Raw genomic sequence first — 16,369 nt, forward strand, 5'->3', positions numbered from 1 at the left:
TAAGCTTTCCAAGCCTTGGTTTCTCAATTTCCTATATGTAAAATGGGGGTAATAATAGTTTACCTCATAGAGCAGTAAAGAAGAACCATGGTGGCAGTGAAGAAAGTAAGAGAATCTGTGCAGAGTACACATTAAACGTCTGTAGCTGCCATTTTGTGTGGGAGCCCTGTGTCCCTTCTTTCCCATACCTCTACAGCTAGACTGCCAGCGAGTCCCAGGGGCTCTGACTCGGCATCTTCAGAACCTATCCTGGATCTCTCACTGTCCAGCTCTACTGTCTCCACCCTAAAACAGATCACACCTCTCCTACTTGCATTGTCACAGACGCCTCTTAACTAGTCTCACCAATACTGTTCTTCTACACCTACTGTCCATTCGTCCTGTGATAGCTGAGCTGACTTTTTAAACCATAAATTAGATTATGTCTTTTTTTTTTTTTGCTCAGAACCTTCCAGTTGTACTTAGTATAAGACCCATACTCCTTGCCATGTCCTAAAGGCCCACAGTATTTGGCTTCTGCTTCCTTCTCATACCAGGTACCTATTTGCTCATTAGTCCCCAGCCACACTGGCATCCTTTGGGCGCTGTTCGCACACTGAACTCATTCCGGCCATAGCACCTTTCCACTCGCTGTTCCCTCTGCCTGGAATAATTTTTCCCCATCTCACCATGACTGACTTTTTCCTCATATGTAGGTCTCCGCTCAAATGTTGGCTTCCCGGGCCTTCTCTGACTATCAGCTTAAGTGTCTATATGTAATGTCACACTGTTTTATTTTCTTTTTCATTCTCTGAAATATCTTTGTTTGCTAATTATTTGTTTCCACTAGAAACTAAATTCCCTGAGAGTAAGGCCCTCATCTGTCTTAACCCCCTTATGTCTCTAGTGGCAAAAACATTGTCTGGCGCATAATCGATGCTCAGTATATATCTTCTGAGCCAGTGAATTCATGATGATCCTGTACTAATACCGCTTATTACCATTATTGCTTCCATACTACAGGTGCTTTTCTGCCTTGGGCCATGTAGCAAAAGCTCGATTCCTGCATGAGACCAATGAGATTGCAGATCAAGTGTCTCAGGAATATGCAAGTATCATCCTTCTGAATCATTCAGTGTCTCAAGCTGAGATTTCTCTTCATGCGCAGCACCCTGATCCCTAGCCTTCTAGCCATGGCCCTTTTCCTCAGTTCTGCCCATCCTGCCTCCACCCTCAAGTCGGACCACTCCGGAATTGCTTGCCAGACCACATCCACCAAGCCCCGTGAAGCTTTTCAGCTTCTAAACCTTTTAGCTTCCTCATCTCTCTAGCCTTCCTGTCTAGGCTCACGCAGACAGAATGGCTCCCGCAGCAGCAGAAAAACCGGAACCTTCTTCCTCCCCACAGGGTGGAGAAGGAACAGACTTTTACCAGGTCAGAGCACGCCTAGCCATGCTGGAGAAGAACTACAAGCTGGCTGAAATGATCTTCTTGGAACAGGTGATGGGGAGAAGGGGGACCAGACTGAGAAGGGGACCCCCCCCCCCAGGGTACAGGGGAAGCAAAGCAAACTGAGGGAAGAGCACTGGGGGAGAACACTTAGAAAGGTTTATACACTTAGGTGCTTACTTATCCGTCTGCATTAGTCTTACAGTTATGTCTTTCTTTCCTCAGCTGTCTGCCATCTCCCCCTCTGCCCCAGAGCCTGTCCTGGCAATTCTAGCACACAGAGGTAGATCCAGATTTGTGGGGCCTGAAGCTTACACAATTGGAGGAGCCCTCTTTAGAAAAGATGCCTTGGAATGGGGGCTCTGCAAATACAGTGCCCTGAGGCGCAAGCTTCTCTGTTTCATAATAAATCCACCTCTGCGTGTGCATAAGTAAAGGATGAGGCTTTTAGTCCACGCTCCCTGGCACCTTAGCCAGCCTGAGGACAGCCTTCTGATTTCTGATCCTCATATCTTCCTGGTGTCCCTCTTTCCTCTGCCCCGCTCCCCCTAGAATGCTGTTGAGGAGGCCATGGACATGTACCAGGAGCTGCACCGTTGGGATGAGTGTATCGCAGTGGCTCAGGCCAAGGTACTACCAGCTCTGGCTTCTCCACAGCGCTCACAACTCAGTTCACCAATATCAGAAACCTCTTGTCAAGGAGGCTATAGGAACTGGAACAAGTTTGGGGCTGGCGGTTAGGACATGGTGACCGGGAGGACTTCCGTTGTCACAGTGGGATTGGAGAAGCGTGGGAAGCAGCAGGGCAGGAAGGAGGGTTGTGACTCCCCTTGCCTCTCTGCTGCATGTCCAGGGGCACCCAGCCCTGGAGAAGCTGCGCCGGAGTTACTACCAGTGGCTGATGGACACTCAGCAGGAGGAGCGAGCAGGTGAACTACAGGAGAGCCAAGGGGATGGCCTAGCAGCCATCAGCCTCTACCTCAAAGCTGGGCTCCCTGCCAAAGCGGCTCGACTGGTGCTGACCCGGGAGGAGCTGTTAGCCAACACGGAGCTGGTAGAACACATCTCTGCAGCCCTTATCAAAGGGGAACTGTATGAAAGGGTATGGCTGGCTTCCCATTCCTGTCTCTTGCCTCCGAGGCCCAGTGCCCCCTCCTACCCAAGGAGTCCTGAGTGCATCATCCTCTGTGACTGGTTGCAGATTCTCCTCCTTTGGGGGCTGATACTTGATTCTTTGGGTGGTAGGGCTATCGTTGTAGTAATGTGGTGTGTGTTACTAGGCAGGTGATCTCTTTGAGAAGATTCGAAATCCACAGCGGGCCCTGGAGTGCTACTGTAAAGGCAATGCGTTCATGAAAGGTACTACCACCGACATCCCAGTCTTCACTGGCTCTTACAGCTCTTACAGACTCTTGCTCAAACGGTCCCCTGGCACCTATTTTGTGCATCTGTTCAGGTTGATCGGCTCAGTTCTCCATTCCTCCACTTCACCTATATTCCACACTCCGTTTCCCTGCCTTTTTCTGAGTGCCACCCCTGAAAGTCTTAGCTGAGCACCTTCTCTGTTTCTGACAGCGGTGGAGCTGGCTCGATTGGCATTCCCAGCGGAAGTGGTGCGCCTGGAAGAGGCGTGGGGGGATCACTTGGTGCAGCAGAAGCAGCTTGATGCAGCCATTAATCACTACATTGAAGCCAGGTATGGGGGTGCCAGGTGATGGGGCAGGTAAGGGCACTCAGGCCTAGAAGAAGAGAGATCGCCAAGTGTAGGTTGGAATATGCTTGAGGTGTCTCCCTGCCTCCATCTGTCTTACTCTTTTCTCTTACATACATATGCCTTTCCCAACGATGCCAGGTGCTCCATTAAGGCAATTGAGGCTGCCCTGGGTGCCCGCCAGTGGAAGAAGGCAATTTATATATTAGACCTACAGGACCGGAACACTACGTCCAAATACTATCCCCGCGTGGCCCAGCACTATGCATCTCTGCAGGAATATGAGGTGAAGAGGAGGCCCTTTCTGCAGCCTGAGGCAACGCAGCACAGGATTAACAAGGAGAAAACCTAGAGCAGGAAGTGGGGGCCACCTCACCACATCCTTCTTTTTGGGTCCCAGGAGCATCAGCCACCCTGAGTGGGAGGAAGGCGGTTTACTGCCGTCCCTTCATTCCATTGTGACACAGACCCCTCCCCCAGATACATAAAGCTTGTGTACAGCTCTCTTCCTGCGCTAGCATGAATGATTCTTCATGGCCAACTCCATCACAGTTAGGTTGTAGAGTTGCCTTACGTTGCAGAAATGGGAGACCCTCTTATTTATTTTTTTTAATGTTTATTCATTTAAAAAATGAGAGAGAAAGAGCAGGGGAGGGGCAGAAAGAGAGGAGAGAGAGAATTCCAAGCAGGCTCCGCGCTGGGAGCACAGAGCCCGATGCGGGGCTCAGCTCACAAACCATGAGATCATGACCACAGCTGAAATCAAGAGTTAGATGCTTAACGGACTGAGCATTTTTAAGCTCCCATTTTCCCCATTCTGGTTTGGGCTAGTCTTTTTTTTTTCCAAAACCATAGAAGGAGTGGGACCCCCATCGTCATCTTTTCTTCTCTGTTATTATACAATAGCGGTATCCCCAGCTCTCCTCCATCCCAGCCGAGGTTTGTTCTTTCCTTCCTTCGCAGGCTGCTTTAACTCTGTTGCTCTCTGCCTTTTGTATCTACCTCTCTCGAACGCAGATTGCTGAGGAGCTCTACATTAAAGGAGACCGGACAAAAGATGCAATCGACATGTACACTCAGGCTGGCCGCTGGGAGCAAGCCCACAAGGTAGAGGGTGGGGTAGAGGTCATCAGAGAATCCCACCTCTTGGCATCTGTTGCCACTTGCTTTGGTCTCTGATCTCCCCGCCTTCACTGGGTTCCCTGAAAGCTGAGAAAGAGTCCCAGAATAAAGTCTGGGGAGCCTTGATCCCCAGCCACAGGCAAAGGCAAGGATGAAGAGGCCTGGGTTCCCAAGCCTGTAATTGTGATGGGCATGATGGGCTTGGGAGCTGGGGCCTCTGAAACACCACTCCCCAAGCTCTAGTGACAGATGCGGCTTTGGTTTTGCGTCTGCTCCCTGAACCCGGTGGATACAGTGGGAATATGGGAATGGGGATGGATGCCCCCAGCACAGGGCATTCCTGACCCTTCTGCCTGAGCAGAATATAGTTCTTTGTGCCTTGTGGACTTGGAGTTCCCTGGACTTAGTAGGAAAGCGACAGTAATCAAACTCCTGTGGTTGTTGGGAAAGTTCCAAGTTCCTGAGAAGACTGGTTGCCCCAGGGGCCGGCTTCCCGGGCTGCTCCACATACCCTGTGCTTCCCTTGGAAACCGGCCCCGGAGGCTACTCTGGCTCTGTGTGTCTGCACAGCTGGCAATGAAGTGCATGAGACCAGAAGACGTGTCCGTGCTGTACATCACCCAGGCTCAGGAGATGGAGAAGCAGGGCAAGTACCGTGAGGCCGAAAGGTGAGCTGCGGCCCCAGAGGGGATGTGGAGGGAGGCTTCGGGGCTGCAGGGAGGAAGGAGTCTGAGGAAGAATGCCCTCTGCCTAGAAGGCAGTGACAGGATCTCTCGGGAGTGACTGTGGCTGCAGGAATCTGGGTGTAGGAGGTCCCAGGTGTATCTCCCATCCCCAGGCTCTACGTGACAGTGGAAGAGCCTGATCTTGCCATTACCATGTTCAAAAAGCACAAGTTGTATGATGATATGATCCGCCTGGTAGGGAAGCACCATCCAGATCTCCTCAGTGACACACACCTCCACCTGGGCAAGGTGAGCCCTCCTCGTGTCTCTGCCCCTATCTCCCCCACACAGGCTCCATGTCGCCCTCTCTCTGTCCTGACGTACCTTTCCGCAGGAGCTGGAGGCTGAAGGCCGACTGCAGGAGGCTGAGTATCACTACCTCGAGGCTCAGGAGTGGAAGGCAACAGTGAACATGTACCGCTCCAACGGGCTTTGGGAGGAGGCCTACCGGGTAAGGAGGCCAGTTCCCACTGGGGACGTCCACCCCTCTTTCCTACTCAAGTGACTAGTTCTGAACTAGTCACGGGGATCTTTGAAAAATGTCCACACCTGTAGGCGAAATTTCACATATGAGAAGGGTTTGTAGGTTACCTAAAATTCATCCTTGGACCGTAAGCAGGTTAATAGACCCTGAAACGTAGCCCTCTCCCCGTTGTTCTGGTAGAAATACCTGGTCCTGGTGAAAGCTGAAGTCAGGGCAGAGGTGAGAAGGGAGCAGCCGTGTGTCTCTTGCCTGGGAGGGTTGCCAAGTGGCTTTGCTTCACAGGTGGCCAAGGCTCACGGAAGCGCTAATGCGCACAAACACGTGGCCTATCTGTGGGCAAAGAGCCTGGGAGGAGAGTCTGCAGTCAGACTGCTTAATAAGCTGGGACTCCTGGAAGCTGCCATTGACCACGCCGCTGACAACTGGTGAGGCCCCGAGTCTTCTCCCCGCTGACCCCTTCCAGTCAGAGCCTCCGTATAGACAAGAAAAATTGCTGTATAACTGAGAAGCATTTCTAAAAACTGAGGCGAGAGCGAAGATAGCCTTGGTAGAACTTGATGGAGAGGCGAGAATGAACTAGTAGCTCTGCTCCTATTGCCTGGGAGCTCAGACGAGTGTTTGTTTAGCTGTTCTAAACGTGGGGCTCAATCTCACAACCCGGAGATCCAGAGTCTCTCACTCTACTGACTGAGCCAGCCAGGTGCCCCAGAGAGAACAGCTTTTAAAGCTAAAGTGCACTAAGCCAGGAACTTACTTCTGAGTCATGGAAGTGTGATTCTATTAAATGCAAAAAGCTTTTCTCAAGCACCTGTTACGGAAAACCAGTGATAATCCTGCATCGAATCAGATTGCTGAGGGCAGTCAAACTCATTCTTGAGAGACTATTTTTCTGCTAATGTAGTCGTGGTTCAGGAGGAGGTGGTGGGAGAAAGAGGAGCCCTTGCTACCCTGGCAGCTGTCGTGCTGTGAGGCTCACTCACATCCCCTGCCTCGTGCCGACCCCCTGCTTCTAACATCAGCTGGTCTTGGGAGGCACAGGCTTTTCCAAGTGTCTCCTGATCCGCGTCTTCCTTTACATTTCTCTGTGCTTCTCTATCCCTTCGTACAGATTCCCTTTCTTCATTTGTCCTTTTTCCTCCCCCATCCTCGCCCTTTCTGTTTTCTTTTGCCCTGTTTCTCTTTTTCTCTTATAAAATGAAGTATTAAGTAGGCAGCCCTTATTTGAACCTTCCATTTCAGCTCCTTTGAATTTGCTTTTGAACTCTCTCGGCTAGCCCTCAAGCACAAAACCCCTGAGATTCATCTCCGATACGCTATGTACCTGGAGGATGAGGTATGGATGTGATCCCTCTCCTTTAGTTTTGACCCTGACCTCCTCCCCTCTCACAGCTGCCTGTGATGGCAATCTGCTTCTCATAATGTATGGCTGCCCTTCTTTCCCTATAGGGTAAATTTGAAGAGGCTGAAGCTGAATTCATCAGGGCTGGTAAACCCAAGGAAGCAGTCCTCATGTGAGTTACCCCATAAATTCCTTAATCCTGACCTCTCGGGTGCAGCCACAGGACCCTGCATGGTCCCCTTCACCTTCATCTGAACCTAGTACCAGTAAATCTTATATCCTCCCTTCAGTGACATGGCTGTTTGCCTCCCACTGTTGAGGACTCAGTCCTACACTTAGCCTCTCCTGTGTCCTCATCTGGGAGCAGGTTTGTCCATAACCAGGATTGGGAGGCAGCTCAGCGTGTGGCCGAGGCCCACGATCCAGACAGCGTCGCCGAGGTGCTCGTGGGGCAGGCCCGGGGGGCCCTGGAGGAGAAGGACTTTCAGAAAGCAGAAGGGCTGCTGCTTCGGGCCCAGAGACCGGGCCTGGCCCTCAATTATTATAAGGTGGGGCACCGGATTCAGAGCCATGAGGGAAGGAGAGAGTACTACGCTGACCCCGGCTACTAGGAGAGATCCAGGAAGTTAGCACTGGGGTGGGGAGGCAGAAGGAGACGAGGAGGAGATGAGGAGAAGAGAGGTCCAAGGACCCAGGGATCAGTGGCCCATAGCACCCGTGTGGCAGTGGGAAGCTGTCATGCCTGCCTCTGCTTCCCTGATACCCGGAAATCTGAGCAGGAGGCTGGATTATGGAGCGATGCCCTACGGATCTGCAAGGATTATATGCCAGGCCAACTGGAGGCTCTGCAGGAAGAGTATGAGCGGGAAGTTACCAAGAAGGGGGCCAGGTACGAAGGCAGGAGGCAGCAAGTGTCAGCAGGGCTGGAGGGTGGGCCACACAGTGTGCACACGATAGGCCACCCTGCCCGTCCTGTTCCCCATCGTGTGTATTCTCATCTCGTCAGGGGTGTGGAGGGGCTGGTGGAACAAGCTCGACACTGGGAGCAGGCTGGAGAGTATAGCCGTGCAGTCGACTGCTACCTCAAGGTGCGGGACTCAGGAAGCAGCAGCCTGGTGGAAAAGTGCTGGTTGAAGGTGAGGCCTGCGACACCCTTCCTGGCCCTCCGCTTCCCGGGCCGCCCTCACACCCAGCGTTCCCCCTCAGACGTCCCTCTTGTTCCTCCCGTGCCTTTCGTTTTTATTCAAGCAGCAGAGATCTGAGTGCTTATGAGACACTAGAGCTATGAAGGCTGTAAAAGGGGGGTTCTAAGGCAGAACCCTAATGGCCGGAAATTGGGGGAAGTTAGACTAATGTGGCTCCATTAATTGTGTATCTCAGTGAAGACTTAAAGGGTGCAGTGCAGGTTGGGGTTCACAGAAGGGTGGGATCTCTGGGCTGGAGGAGTCAGGGAGGTTTTGTGAGGGAGGATGGAGGCCATGAAGAAAGCAGAGGCTCCTCCTCTACCTAGCAGCTCCTGAAAAGAAGCATCTAGCAGATTAAGTCAAGCCAGTATGTTCCATCAACTCTAAAACATATATATATATAATCACATTTTAATATCTTAGAAATTGGGATACTTGTGAAGTTTTAAATGACGCATCTTAGATTCAGAGAAGTTGTAAGTGGGGTGAGATTGATCAGCTTCCTAAATAACATATTGGTGTAATGATGCCCCTGCAGAATTTCCCTCTGGTTTCTGAGGACTTGTAATTGAATAGCCCCTAGAACTTGGCGGGGGGGTGGGGGTGGAGAGTAGAAAGGACTGATGGTTGGTTATGCAGAATTTAGCAGATTTAATCAGCAAGTGTTTTTTAAACACCTGTTATATTTTACTCTGGAGCACTGTTTGTTGGCATCTGTGCATGGCTATATCTTCTGCAAACTAGCTTCAAAAGTTTTGAAGGGTTTGGCAGATGAAGAAAGTGAGGCACGTACAGGTAGGGGAAAGACCAGAAGGACTTGCATAGACTGTAGCTAAAACTGGCCCATGTACATGGAAATTAAAATCTGGTGAGGATGTTAGCATCACAGTGGAATGGACTAAACTTATAGAATGCCTGGATTTGTAGAATTACTGAGTTTTAGGGTTGGAAGGTGTCTCCAAGATCATCTTAGAGCAGCGCTGTCCAATAGAAATATAATGCAAGTCACGAAAGTTAAGTCACACATGTAAATTTAAAATTTCTTAGTAGCCACACTCAAATAAGTAAAAAGAAGTACAAGAAAATAATTACATTTTACCTAACCAAATATATCTAAACTCATTTCAACATGTAATCAATATTTTATTGATTGCATATATTGTTGATATGTCATTTATTTTATTTATCTCAACTTATTGAGATATTTTACGTTCCTTCTTTCATACTAATTCTTTAAAAACCAATGTGTATTTAAGCTGATAGTACATCTAAGTTGGGACTAGCCACATGTGACTAGTGGCTTCTGTGCTGGACAATACAAATCTGGACCAACCATCACTCTTATGGGTGAAGAAACTGAGGCTTAGAAAAGCCCAGCACAAAGGCAGAATGCCGCCTTTCTCTGTACCTGCACTTACCAAGATTTTGTGACAAAGAACTTGAGAAACCAGTTTGTCGGAGGTGGCAGGACCAAATGCAGTGACCTCAGACGACAAAGGGAGTATGTGACAGAGCAGGAGCTGAGAGGAACAGATAGGTCCACTATCTGGTTTTTTTTTTCTTTTCTTTTTTTAAATAGTTTATTGTCAAGTTAGTTTCCATGTAACTCCCAGTGCTCATCCCAACAAGTGCCCTCCTCCATGCCCATCACCCCCCTTCCCCTCTCCCCCACCCCCATCAGCCCNTATAGATAAACCACATCTTGATCCATTCGTCAGCTGATGGACACTTAGGCTCTTTCCATGTTTTGGCTATTGTTGAGAGTGCTGCTGTGAACATTGGGGTACATGTGCCCCTGTGCATCAGCACTCCTGTATCCCTCGGATTCCTCACCAAACTCCACACACTGTTATTTAAAGGCTCTAAAGGACCGTGAGGCAGGCTTTGCCCAGGAGGGTAGAAGGTGAAGGAAAGTACAGGAGGGACCGTCTACAACTGAAAGGAATAAACAGATCAGGCTGAGGATGCCCAGCGGTATTGGTCTCCCCTACCCATTGTCATCTTCTGTTCAACCCCTCAGGCAGCTGAACTCGCCATCAAGTTTCTGCCTCCCCAGCGCAGTCTGGAAGTAGTTCGGGCTGTGGGACCCCAGCTGATTGGAATCAGAAAGCACAGCGCAGTAAGTAGAGTGCTGGGACCAAAGAGATTCCACAGAGAGGGGTGGGAACAGTACCAGCTACACCCAGAGGGGTGTGGAGGTGGGCTCCTGGAGGGTGTGACATGCAGTTCTGCGGAAACGGGAGGGAAAGATGGTCTCCAAGCCCCATTTTCCCACTGTGCAGGCTGCAGAGCTCTATCTGAACCTGGACTTAGTCAAGGAAGCGATCGATGCTTTCATTGAGGGTGAGGAGTGGAACAAGGCCAAGCGTGTGGCCAAGGAGTTAGATCCCCGGTAAGCTTCTGACCCCTTCTCGGGTCTGACCCCTTCTGGGAAGTTCTCTTTTCACTCCCTTTTGTAAAGAGAGGGAGTTCTCATGGGAAGGGTGTGCATCCCGGGACCATGCAGCGCTAGATCTCTGCACATCTTCACAGGTATGAAGACTATGTGGACCAGAATTATAAAGAGTTTCTCAAGAACCAGGGCAAAGTGGACTCGGTGAGACATGCAGAGAGCTAGCAAGCGGGAGAACGCATGGAGACTCAAGAGATGCTCTCCCTCCTTTCCCTGCGCATGTCATCTCTGTCCTCTTAACTCTTATCTTTTCCACCGATCCCTAGCTGGTGGGTGTGGATGTGGTGGCTGCTTTGGACCTGTACGTGGAGCAGGGCCAGTGGGACAAGTGCATTGAAACGGCCACCAAGCAGGTACTGCTCTTTCTCCCATCCCCTGCTCTTCTAGACATTTTCCCTTGTCTCTACTTGGCCCAGGGCTGTATCTCTCTTACTTCCTCCAAAGCCCAACCACAGAAATCCCTAACCAGCATCAAAGAGTCCGTCTTCCACACTCTTGAAACTGGGGTCAGAGGCCTGGCTGGGCCTGGCTTGCATATGCCTTGGCCTCCTAAACAAATCCACAGCTTCAAGTCACCACCCCACCCTCATTGCCTGGTCTTACTGATCCCAACCTCCCCGTGCTTTTCCTCCATCCCCGGGACAGAACTACAAGATTCTGCACAAGTATGTGGCTTTGTATGCGACTCACCTGATCCGAGAGGGTGGCTATGGCCAGGCACTAGCCCTGTATGTGCAGCACGGAGCCCCTGCTAACCCACAGGTACCAGCCTGCTCTTTGGGGTGAATGTTTCCTCAAGGAAATTGTTACCTTCTCAGAACCACCCATTCCCTCAGGAATGGTCTTCTCGCGTGTGCGCGCGCACACGCACACACACGCGCGCACACATACACACAGCCTGTTTTCCTTTTTGGCCCCACATGCACTTTCTCTTCTGGCTATCCCTTCTCACTCAGCTCTCCTTTCCCCATTCTCCCTAGAACTTCAACATCTACAAAAGGATCTTCATGGACATGGTGAGCTCACCAGGGACCAACAGTGCTGAGGCCTATCACAACTGGGCTGATCTTCGGGATGTGCTCTTCAACTTGGTGAGGAAGTCGGTTCCACAACAGAGTGAGAAAACTACTCCACCTGTCCCTGTCCTCCTGTCTTCTTTTATAACATATACCTTCACCTTCAGATGGTGTACACCTTTGTCCAGGTGGCCATCAGCTGACCACCCCATGGCTCTGGCACTCCTGACCTCCTGACTCAGGCTGTGCTCTTCCTACTCTAGTGTGAAAACCTGGTGAAGTCTAGTGAGGCGAACTCTCCAGCCCATGAGGAGTTTGAGACGATGCTGCTGATTGCTCACTACTATGCCACTCGTTCGGCAGCCCAGAGCGTCAAACAGCTGGTGAGGTGGGGGTAGGGGGGAGCTCTCAGTCTTATAGACACATCTTCACATGTGTGAAGTTGAATGAATTCAAGTTCTGGATTTTCAAGCTTGGTCCACGTCTTACCTACCTTCTCTTGTTTAAAGAAATCTTTTTTTTTTCTTTTTCTTTTTTTTAGAATTTTATTATTTTTTTTTGTTTTTAGCATTTTTTTTTTTTATTATTGAGAAACAGAAAGAGACAGAGCGTGAGCAGGAGAGGGGCAAAGAGAGAGGGAGACACAAAATCCAAAGCAGGCTCCAGGCTCTGAGCTGTCAGCACAGAGCCTGATGTGGGGCTCGAACCCATGAGTGGTGAGATCATGACCTGAGCGAAGTAGGATGCTCAACCAACTGAGCCACCCAGGCGCCCCATAAAGAAGTCTTTAACCCTTGCTAAGATGCTTTTCTTCCTGACTCCTCCCTTGACTTTCTCGGGGCTCTCTGCCCACACAGCTCCACCTTCATTATGCTTAAACATTCAAATCCCACAACTTCTGTATTGATCTCTTACAATATACACATACCTTTGGCTTTCTCTGGATAGTGTACTGTAGATTTATTGTGTGTACCTGAATGATAGAAATCATCTAGGCCTGGTTCTCTTGTGTGTATGAAGAAAAAACAAAACACTAAGACCCAGAACCACTTGAGATCCAGTGCAATTTAATATGGATTATTGGTTTTCTGGTTCTGCCTTAATTATAAGGTCACTGGCCTGGTAGCTCAGTCACTACCATTCCAGGATCATAATGTTTTGACTTTACTCTATAGGAAACTGTGGCTGCCAGGCTTTCTGTTTCGCTCTTACGCCACACCCAGCTATTACCTGCAGACAAGGCCTTCTATGAAGCTGGCACTGCTGCCAAGGTGAGCTGGGACAAGGAAGGGTGTGGCCGAAGAATTAAGGAAATCAAAAGTCAGAAGGTAGACTACCCGTCTGCTCAGGTAGAGCAGAGTGCGGGGCTGATGTTATGGGGGATATCGTTTTCCTGTGACTTCCTGAATTCCTCCCCCTGCATCCTGGAAAAGCAGCATCTGAGCCCAGCTGCTCGCTCCCACTTGCAACTTTTTTCTGCTGCAGGCAGTTGGCTGGGAGAACATGGCATTCATCTTCCTCAACCGCTTTCTGGATCTGACTGATGTGAGCATAGAGTTGTGCCCAGAGGGTGGGAGGTTTGGCCTGTCACAAGCTGCGTCTATCTCATGGTTGCCCACTCTGCCACAGGCAATCGAAGAAGGGACTCTGGATGCCCTTGACCACTCTGACTTTCAAGATACAGACATTCCCTTTGAAGTGCCACTCCCAGCCAAGCAGCATGTACCGGTAAGGATACAAGATTGGAGAACGGGAGGCCTCACTGGTGTTAGGACGTTGTGAATGGAGGACACGTTACTCTGGCCCTGCTAGTCTTTATAACGACCATCAGTTAGCAACATCTTTGGAAGGGCTTCAGCCCTCACTGTTCCTTTAGTGAAAGTAGTAGCAGAGAAAAAAAACTAAGGTGATGACCATGAACCCCATCCAAGAAGGATCACGTATGGGTTAAAGGTGATGCATGGGACAACAGCTTAGTAAAACTTCCCACTCACCGCCTTCCACTTGCTGCTGTGGAGGCTGGTGCTGAGAAGGCTGCTGCCCCCTGTCCTTCCTAGGAGGCTCAGAGAGAAGAGGTTCGAGACTGGGTACTCACAGTCTCAATGGACCAGCGGCTGGAGCAGGTTCTGCCTCGGGATGAGCGCGGTGCCTATGAGGCTTCCCTGCTGGCGGCGAGCACTGGAGTTCGGGCACTGCCCTGCCTCATTACAGGTACAGCACCCTATAGCACCCAGCGTTCTGTGGTGGGTGGAAAGGAGGGGCAAACAGCAGGTTCAAGAGAGTATTCTTCGGGCTCTGTGCTGACAGCTCAGAGTCTGGAGCCTGCTTCAGATTCTGTGTCTCCCTCTCTCTCTCTGCCCCTCCCCTGCTCGTGCTTTGTCTCTCAAAACATAACCATTTAAAAAAAATTTTTTAAGTATTTTACTCTGATTCAGTAAATGTGGCAGAAGAACTTTTTTTTTTTTTTGAGAGAGAGTATGAGCAGGGGAGAAGAGCAGAGGGAGAGGGAGACAGAGAATCTTATACAGGCTCCATGGTCAGCATGGAGCCTGACACGGGGCTCAACCCATGACCCTGGAATCATGACCTGAACCAAAATCAAGAGTCGGGTGCTCAACCAGTTGAGCTGCTCAGGTGTTCCGAACATTCTACTTCCTGCTCCTAAATTGTTCTTTGTTTTCTCCCTCAAATGCCAGTTCATCTTTTTTTCTTCTCCTACAGGATACCCCATTCTGAGGAACAAAATTGAATTTAAGCGGCCAGGGAAGGCAGCTAACAAGGACAACTGGAATAAGTTCCTTATGGCGATCAAGGTTAGAGAGGGAGACTTGAAGGGTCAGGGCAGGGCTAACAGCACTGAAGGAAAATAAGAAACCACTAGAAGGGTGGATGGGAATGTCAGCAGGGCAGGTGCAGGCCCTGAACACTGCTTCCCTTACTAAGATAGGGTTGATTTTCTTAATAGAAGGAATGCTTTTCCTTAGCACTAATGAGTTCCTCCCGTTTTTCTGTTTGTCCACAGACCTCCCACAGCCCAGTGTGCCAGGATGTGCTGAAATTCATTAGTCAGTGGTGTGGAGGGCTACCCAGCACCAGCTTTTCCTTTCAGTAACTGTTAGAACTGGGTTCTCTCCCTCATTAAAGTCTTGTAGATAACAGAGTCCAGACCACTGTGTTCTTCGATCAAGGTCATCCCCAGTATCAGCCCAGAGACCTTTAACCCCCAAGAGGAATCAAAATCAAGTAGAAGAAAAGAGTTATTTTATTATAACTGTTTATGTGATCCTGGGGGTCAGTGGAAAACCTTGTGTACTGAGCCTCTGGATCCACACCTGTTCCACAGAAGGGAGAACCTGGGTCAGAGGGCAAGCAGCCTGGCAAAGAACTTGACCCAGTTCTAAGAGTGGTTCCCTGCCTCTCCCCCTCCCCAGGCCACAGTCCACAGATTACCTGTCCTAGACCCAGCTTTTGTGTGATGACTGGATTTCTTGATTTTGATCCAGTAGCTGCTCATTTTCCTGTCTTTTACACTTAGGAAGTTCAAACTCTGTCAGTTCCTCCAGCTACAGGGGAGGATGGAATTAGTACTCCTGCCCTGAATTACAGGCAGTCTGTTTTGAATGAGCCCTTCCTGTTCATCTTCCTTACCTGCTCCTGAAGCCCTTCCTTCCTGCAGGGCCCGACCCCACGTAAGGTGAGTGCAGCCACACAGCAGTAACCAGATAGAGCGGCCTCTCCAGCAGACATGACTAAAGAAGGGATCCAGAGAGCCAAGGCTGTGTCCTAAAAGGTGAAGAGGGAGTGTGAGGCACTGAGAGGGAGCAGGGCAGGAGGCAAGTAGGGGTGGTTGAAAAGGCAGGACCAAGGCCCTGTAGACTGCAAAAAAGCCTGCAAAAAAGCACGCACTCACATAGATTCTTGTGGGGTCAAAGGGGCAGTCGGTGCGTCCAGGCCCCTGGTCCATCGGTAGCAAAGGATCCAGCAGTCCTGGATGGCAGTCAGCAATAAGACGTCGGCCACCGTTGGCCACAGTAAGTGACACAGCAAGGAGGACGCCCAGGGAGCAGGCAGCAGATAAGAGCAGGTTCGCCAGAGCTAGCGCCAGGAGAGCCCAGTGCTGGCGGGGGCAGAAGATCAGGGTGAGTAGCTGCGACTCTCCCGCTGCTCAGACACCTCGGTTTCTCTATTTGAGGCTCCTCCTCCCAACTGAAGGTGAAGCTGAGTTGGGGCCAATCATTTCCCTGACTCAAGACCTCATTAAAGCTCCAAAAATCCCCTCACCAGTCCTGGGCGCAGAAGGTTCCTGGATGCCAAGAGGGCCACAAGTCCCACGGAAACACTCTGGAAGACACAATGCCTGAGGCCCGCGCCTCTCTCCGCCCCGCACCCTCCCTCACGCCCGCGGCCCCGCCCCCCCCGCCGCGCTCACCAGCAGCCCCGAGCCCACGGAGATGACATTGGCCGTGGTGTACTCCGGGGTGACTGCGCCGCGGGGATTGGCCACGTGTCGCAGGACGGTGCCGTGCAGCACGGCCCCCAGGAGCAGGTTCACGTGGCCCACCAGGATCAGCGCGAGGCCCACGCGCATAAGCCGCCGGGGGCCGCGGGCCGCGTCTGCAAAGCACGGGGGAGGGGGCAGGCCTGAGCCGGGAAAGGAACCGGAGGGCCCCTCGTGGCCGCCCCCCCAGGGAACGAGGGGCCGAAGGGTGGGTCGTCGGCGGACGCAGGGCACCGAGACCGGGGCCGGAAGTTACCGAATCTGCAGAGGCGGCAGCACCTCATCCCAGCCCTCCCCGCCCCGCCGCAGGGCAGCTCTACCTGGCCCCGGCCCCTCCCTCGCTCCCCGGCCAGTTCCGCCCGCCTGCCACCTGTAGGCCCAACCCCACGCCCCGGGCGGGGCTCCGAGCT

At 51.1% G+C, this 16,369-nt stretch overlaps 2 protein-coding genes across 2 annotated transcripts in view; one reads left to right on the forward strand and one right to left on the reverse strand.

Moving 5' to 3' along the window:
* Nucleotides 1–14,621, forward strand: part of IFT172 (intraflagellar transport 172) — a 33,273-nt gene extending 18,652 nt beyond the window's left edge. The window contains exons 19-48 of the mRNA XM_077774091.1: nucleotides 1,003–1,087; nucleotides 1,387–1,479; nucleotides 1,981–2,058; nucleotides 2,282–2,530; nucleotides 2,709–2,787; nucleotides 3,004–3,124; nucleotides 3,281–3,425; nucleotides 4,157–4,246; nucleotides 4,832–4,929; nucleotides 5,100–5,235; nucleotides 5,321–5,437; nucleotides 5,753–5,895; nucleotides 6,710–6,803; nucleotides 6,917–6,981; nucleotides 7,177–7,357; nucleotides 7,589–7,698; nucleotides 7,816–7,945; nucleotides 10,014–10,112; nucleotides 10,276–10,385; nucleotides 10,526–10,589; nucleotides 10,712–10,798; nucleotides 11,091–11,207; nucleotides 11,426–11,536; nucleotides 11,725–11,844; nucleotides 12,637–12,732; nucleotides 12,947–13,006; nucleotides 13,091–13,189; nucleotides 13,519–13,672; nucleotides 14,183–14,274; nucleotides 14,484–14,621. Of these exons, the coding sequence (XP_077630217.1) occupies nucleotides 1,003–1,087; nucleotides 1,387–1,479; nucleotides 1,981–2,058; nucleotides 2,282–2,530; nucleotides 2,709–2,787; nucleotides 3,004–3,124; nucleotides 3,281–3,425; nucleotides 4,157–4,246; nucleotides 4,832–4,929; nucleotides 5,100–5,235; nucleotides 5,321–5,437; nucleotides 5,753–5,895; nucleotides 6,710–6,803; nucleotides 6,917–6,981; nucleotides 7,177–7,357; nucleotides 7,589–7,698; nucleotides 7,816–7,945; nucleotides 10,014–10,112; nucleotides 10,276–10,385; nucleotides 10,526–10,589; nucleotides 10,712–10,798; nucleotides 11,091–11,207; nucleotides 11,426–11,536; nucleotides 11,725–11,844; nucleotides 12,637–12,732; nucleotides 12,947–13,006; nucleotides 13,091–13,189; nucleotides 13,519–13,672; nucleotides 14,183–14,274; nucleotides 14,484–14,573 (3,313 nt within the window). The 3' untranslated portion in view covers nucleotides 14,574–14,621. The remainder of the gene's footprint in view (nucleotides 1–1,002; nucleotides 1,088–1,386; nucleotides 1,480–1,980; nucleotides 2,059–2,281; nucleotides 2,531–2,708; nucleotides 2,788–3,003; nucleotides 3,125–3,280; nucleotides 3,426–4,156; nucleotides 4,247–4,831; nucleotides 4,930–5,099; nucleotides 5,236–5,320; nucleotides 5,438–5,752; nucleotides 5,896–6,709; nucleotides 6,804–6,916; nucleotides 6,982–7,176; nucleotides 7,358–7,588; nucleotides 7,699–7,815; nucleotides 7,946–10,013; nucleotides 10,113–10,275; nucleotides 10,386–10,525; nucleotides 10,590–10,711; nucleotides 10,799–11,090; nucleotides 11,208–11,425; nucleotides 11,537–11,724; nucleotides 11,845–12,636; nucleotides 12,733–12,946; nucleotides 13,007–13,090; nucleotides 13,190–13,518; nucleotides 13,673–14,182; nucleotides 14,275–14,483) is intronic.
* An 84-nt stretch (nucleotides 14,622–14,705) lies between these two features.
* On the reverse strand, nucleotides 14,706–16,320 carry KRTCAP3 (keratinocyte associated protein 3). Its single transcript, XM_077774094.1, has 7 exons — nucleotides 16,216–16,320; nucleotides 15,891–16,075; nucleotides 15,743–15,802; nucleotides 15,372–15,578; nucleotides 15,110–15,244; nucleotides 14,912–15,024; nucleotides 14,706–14,793 (listed from the first exon to the last, which is right to left on the reverse strand). Exons 1-6 carry the CDS (start codon nucleotides 16,241–16,243, stop codon nucleotides 14,917–14,919), a joined length of 723 nt encoding a protein of 240 aa, XP_077630220.1. The 5' UTR covers nucleotides 16,244–16,320; the 3' UTR covers nucleotides 14,706–14,793; nucleotides 14,912–14,916.
* Nucleotides 16,321–16,369: the final 49 nt, after the last annotated feature.

This window comes from Crocuta crocuta, unplaced genomic scaffold (assembly GCF_008692635.1).
Source record: "Crocuta crocuta isolate KB4526 unplaced genomic scaffold, BGI_CrCroc_1.0 scaffold246, whole genome shotgun sequence".
NCBI lineage: Eukaryota > Metazoa > Chordata > Mammalia > Carnivora > Hyaenidae > Crocuta > Crocuta crocuta.

What these genes read in the sequence shown, in the direction of transcription:
- KRTCAP3 (XM_077774094.1), bottom strand. Translation starts at nt 16,243, where the DNA reads ATGAGGTGCTGCCGCCTCTGCAGATTCG. An exon ending in CTGCCGCCTCTGCAGATTCG is followed by an intron (nt 16,076 to 16,215) that starts GTAACTTCCGGC and finishes CGTGCTTTGCAG; the next exon opens with ACGCGGCCCGCGGCCCCCGG. An exon ending in TTGACCCCACAAGAATCTAT is followed by an intron (nt 15,245 to 15,371) that starts GTGAGTGCGTGC and finishes TTCACCTTTTAG; the next exon opens with GACACAGCCTTGGCTCTCTG.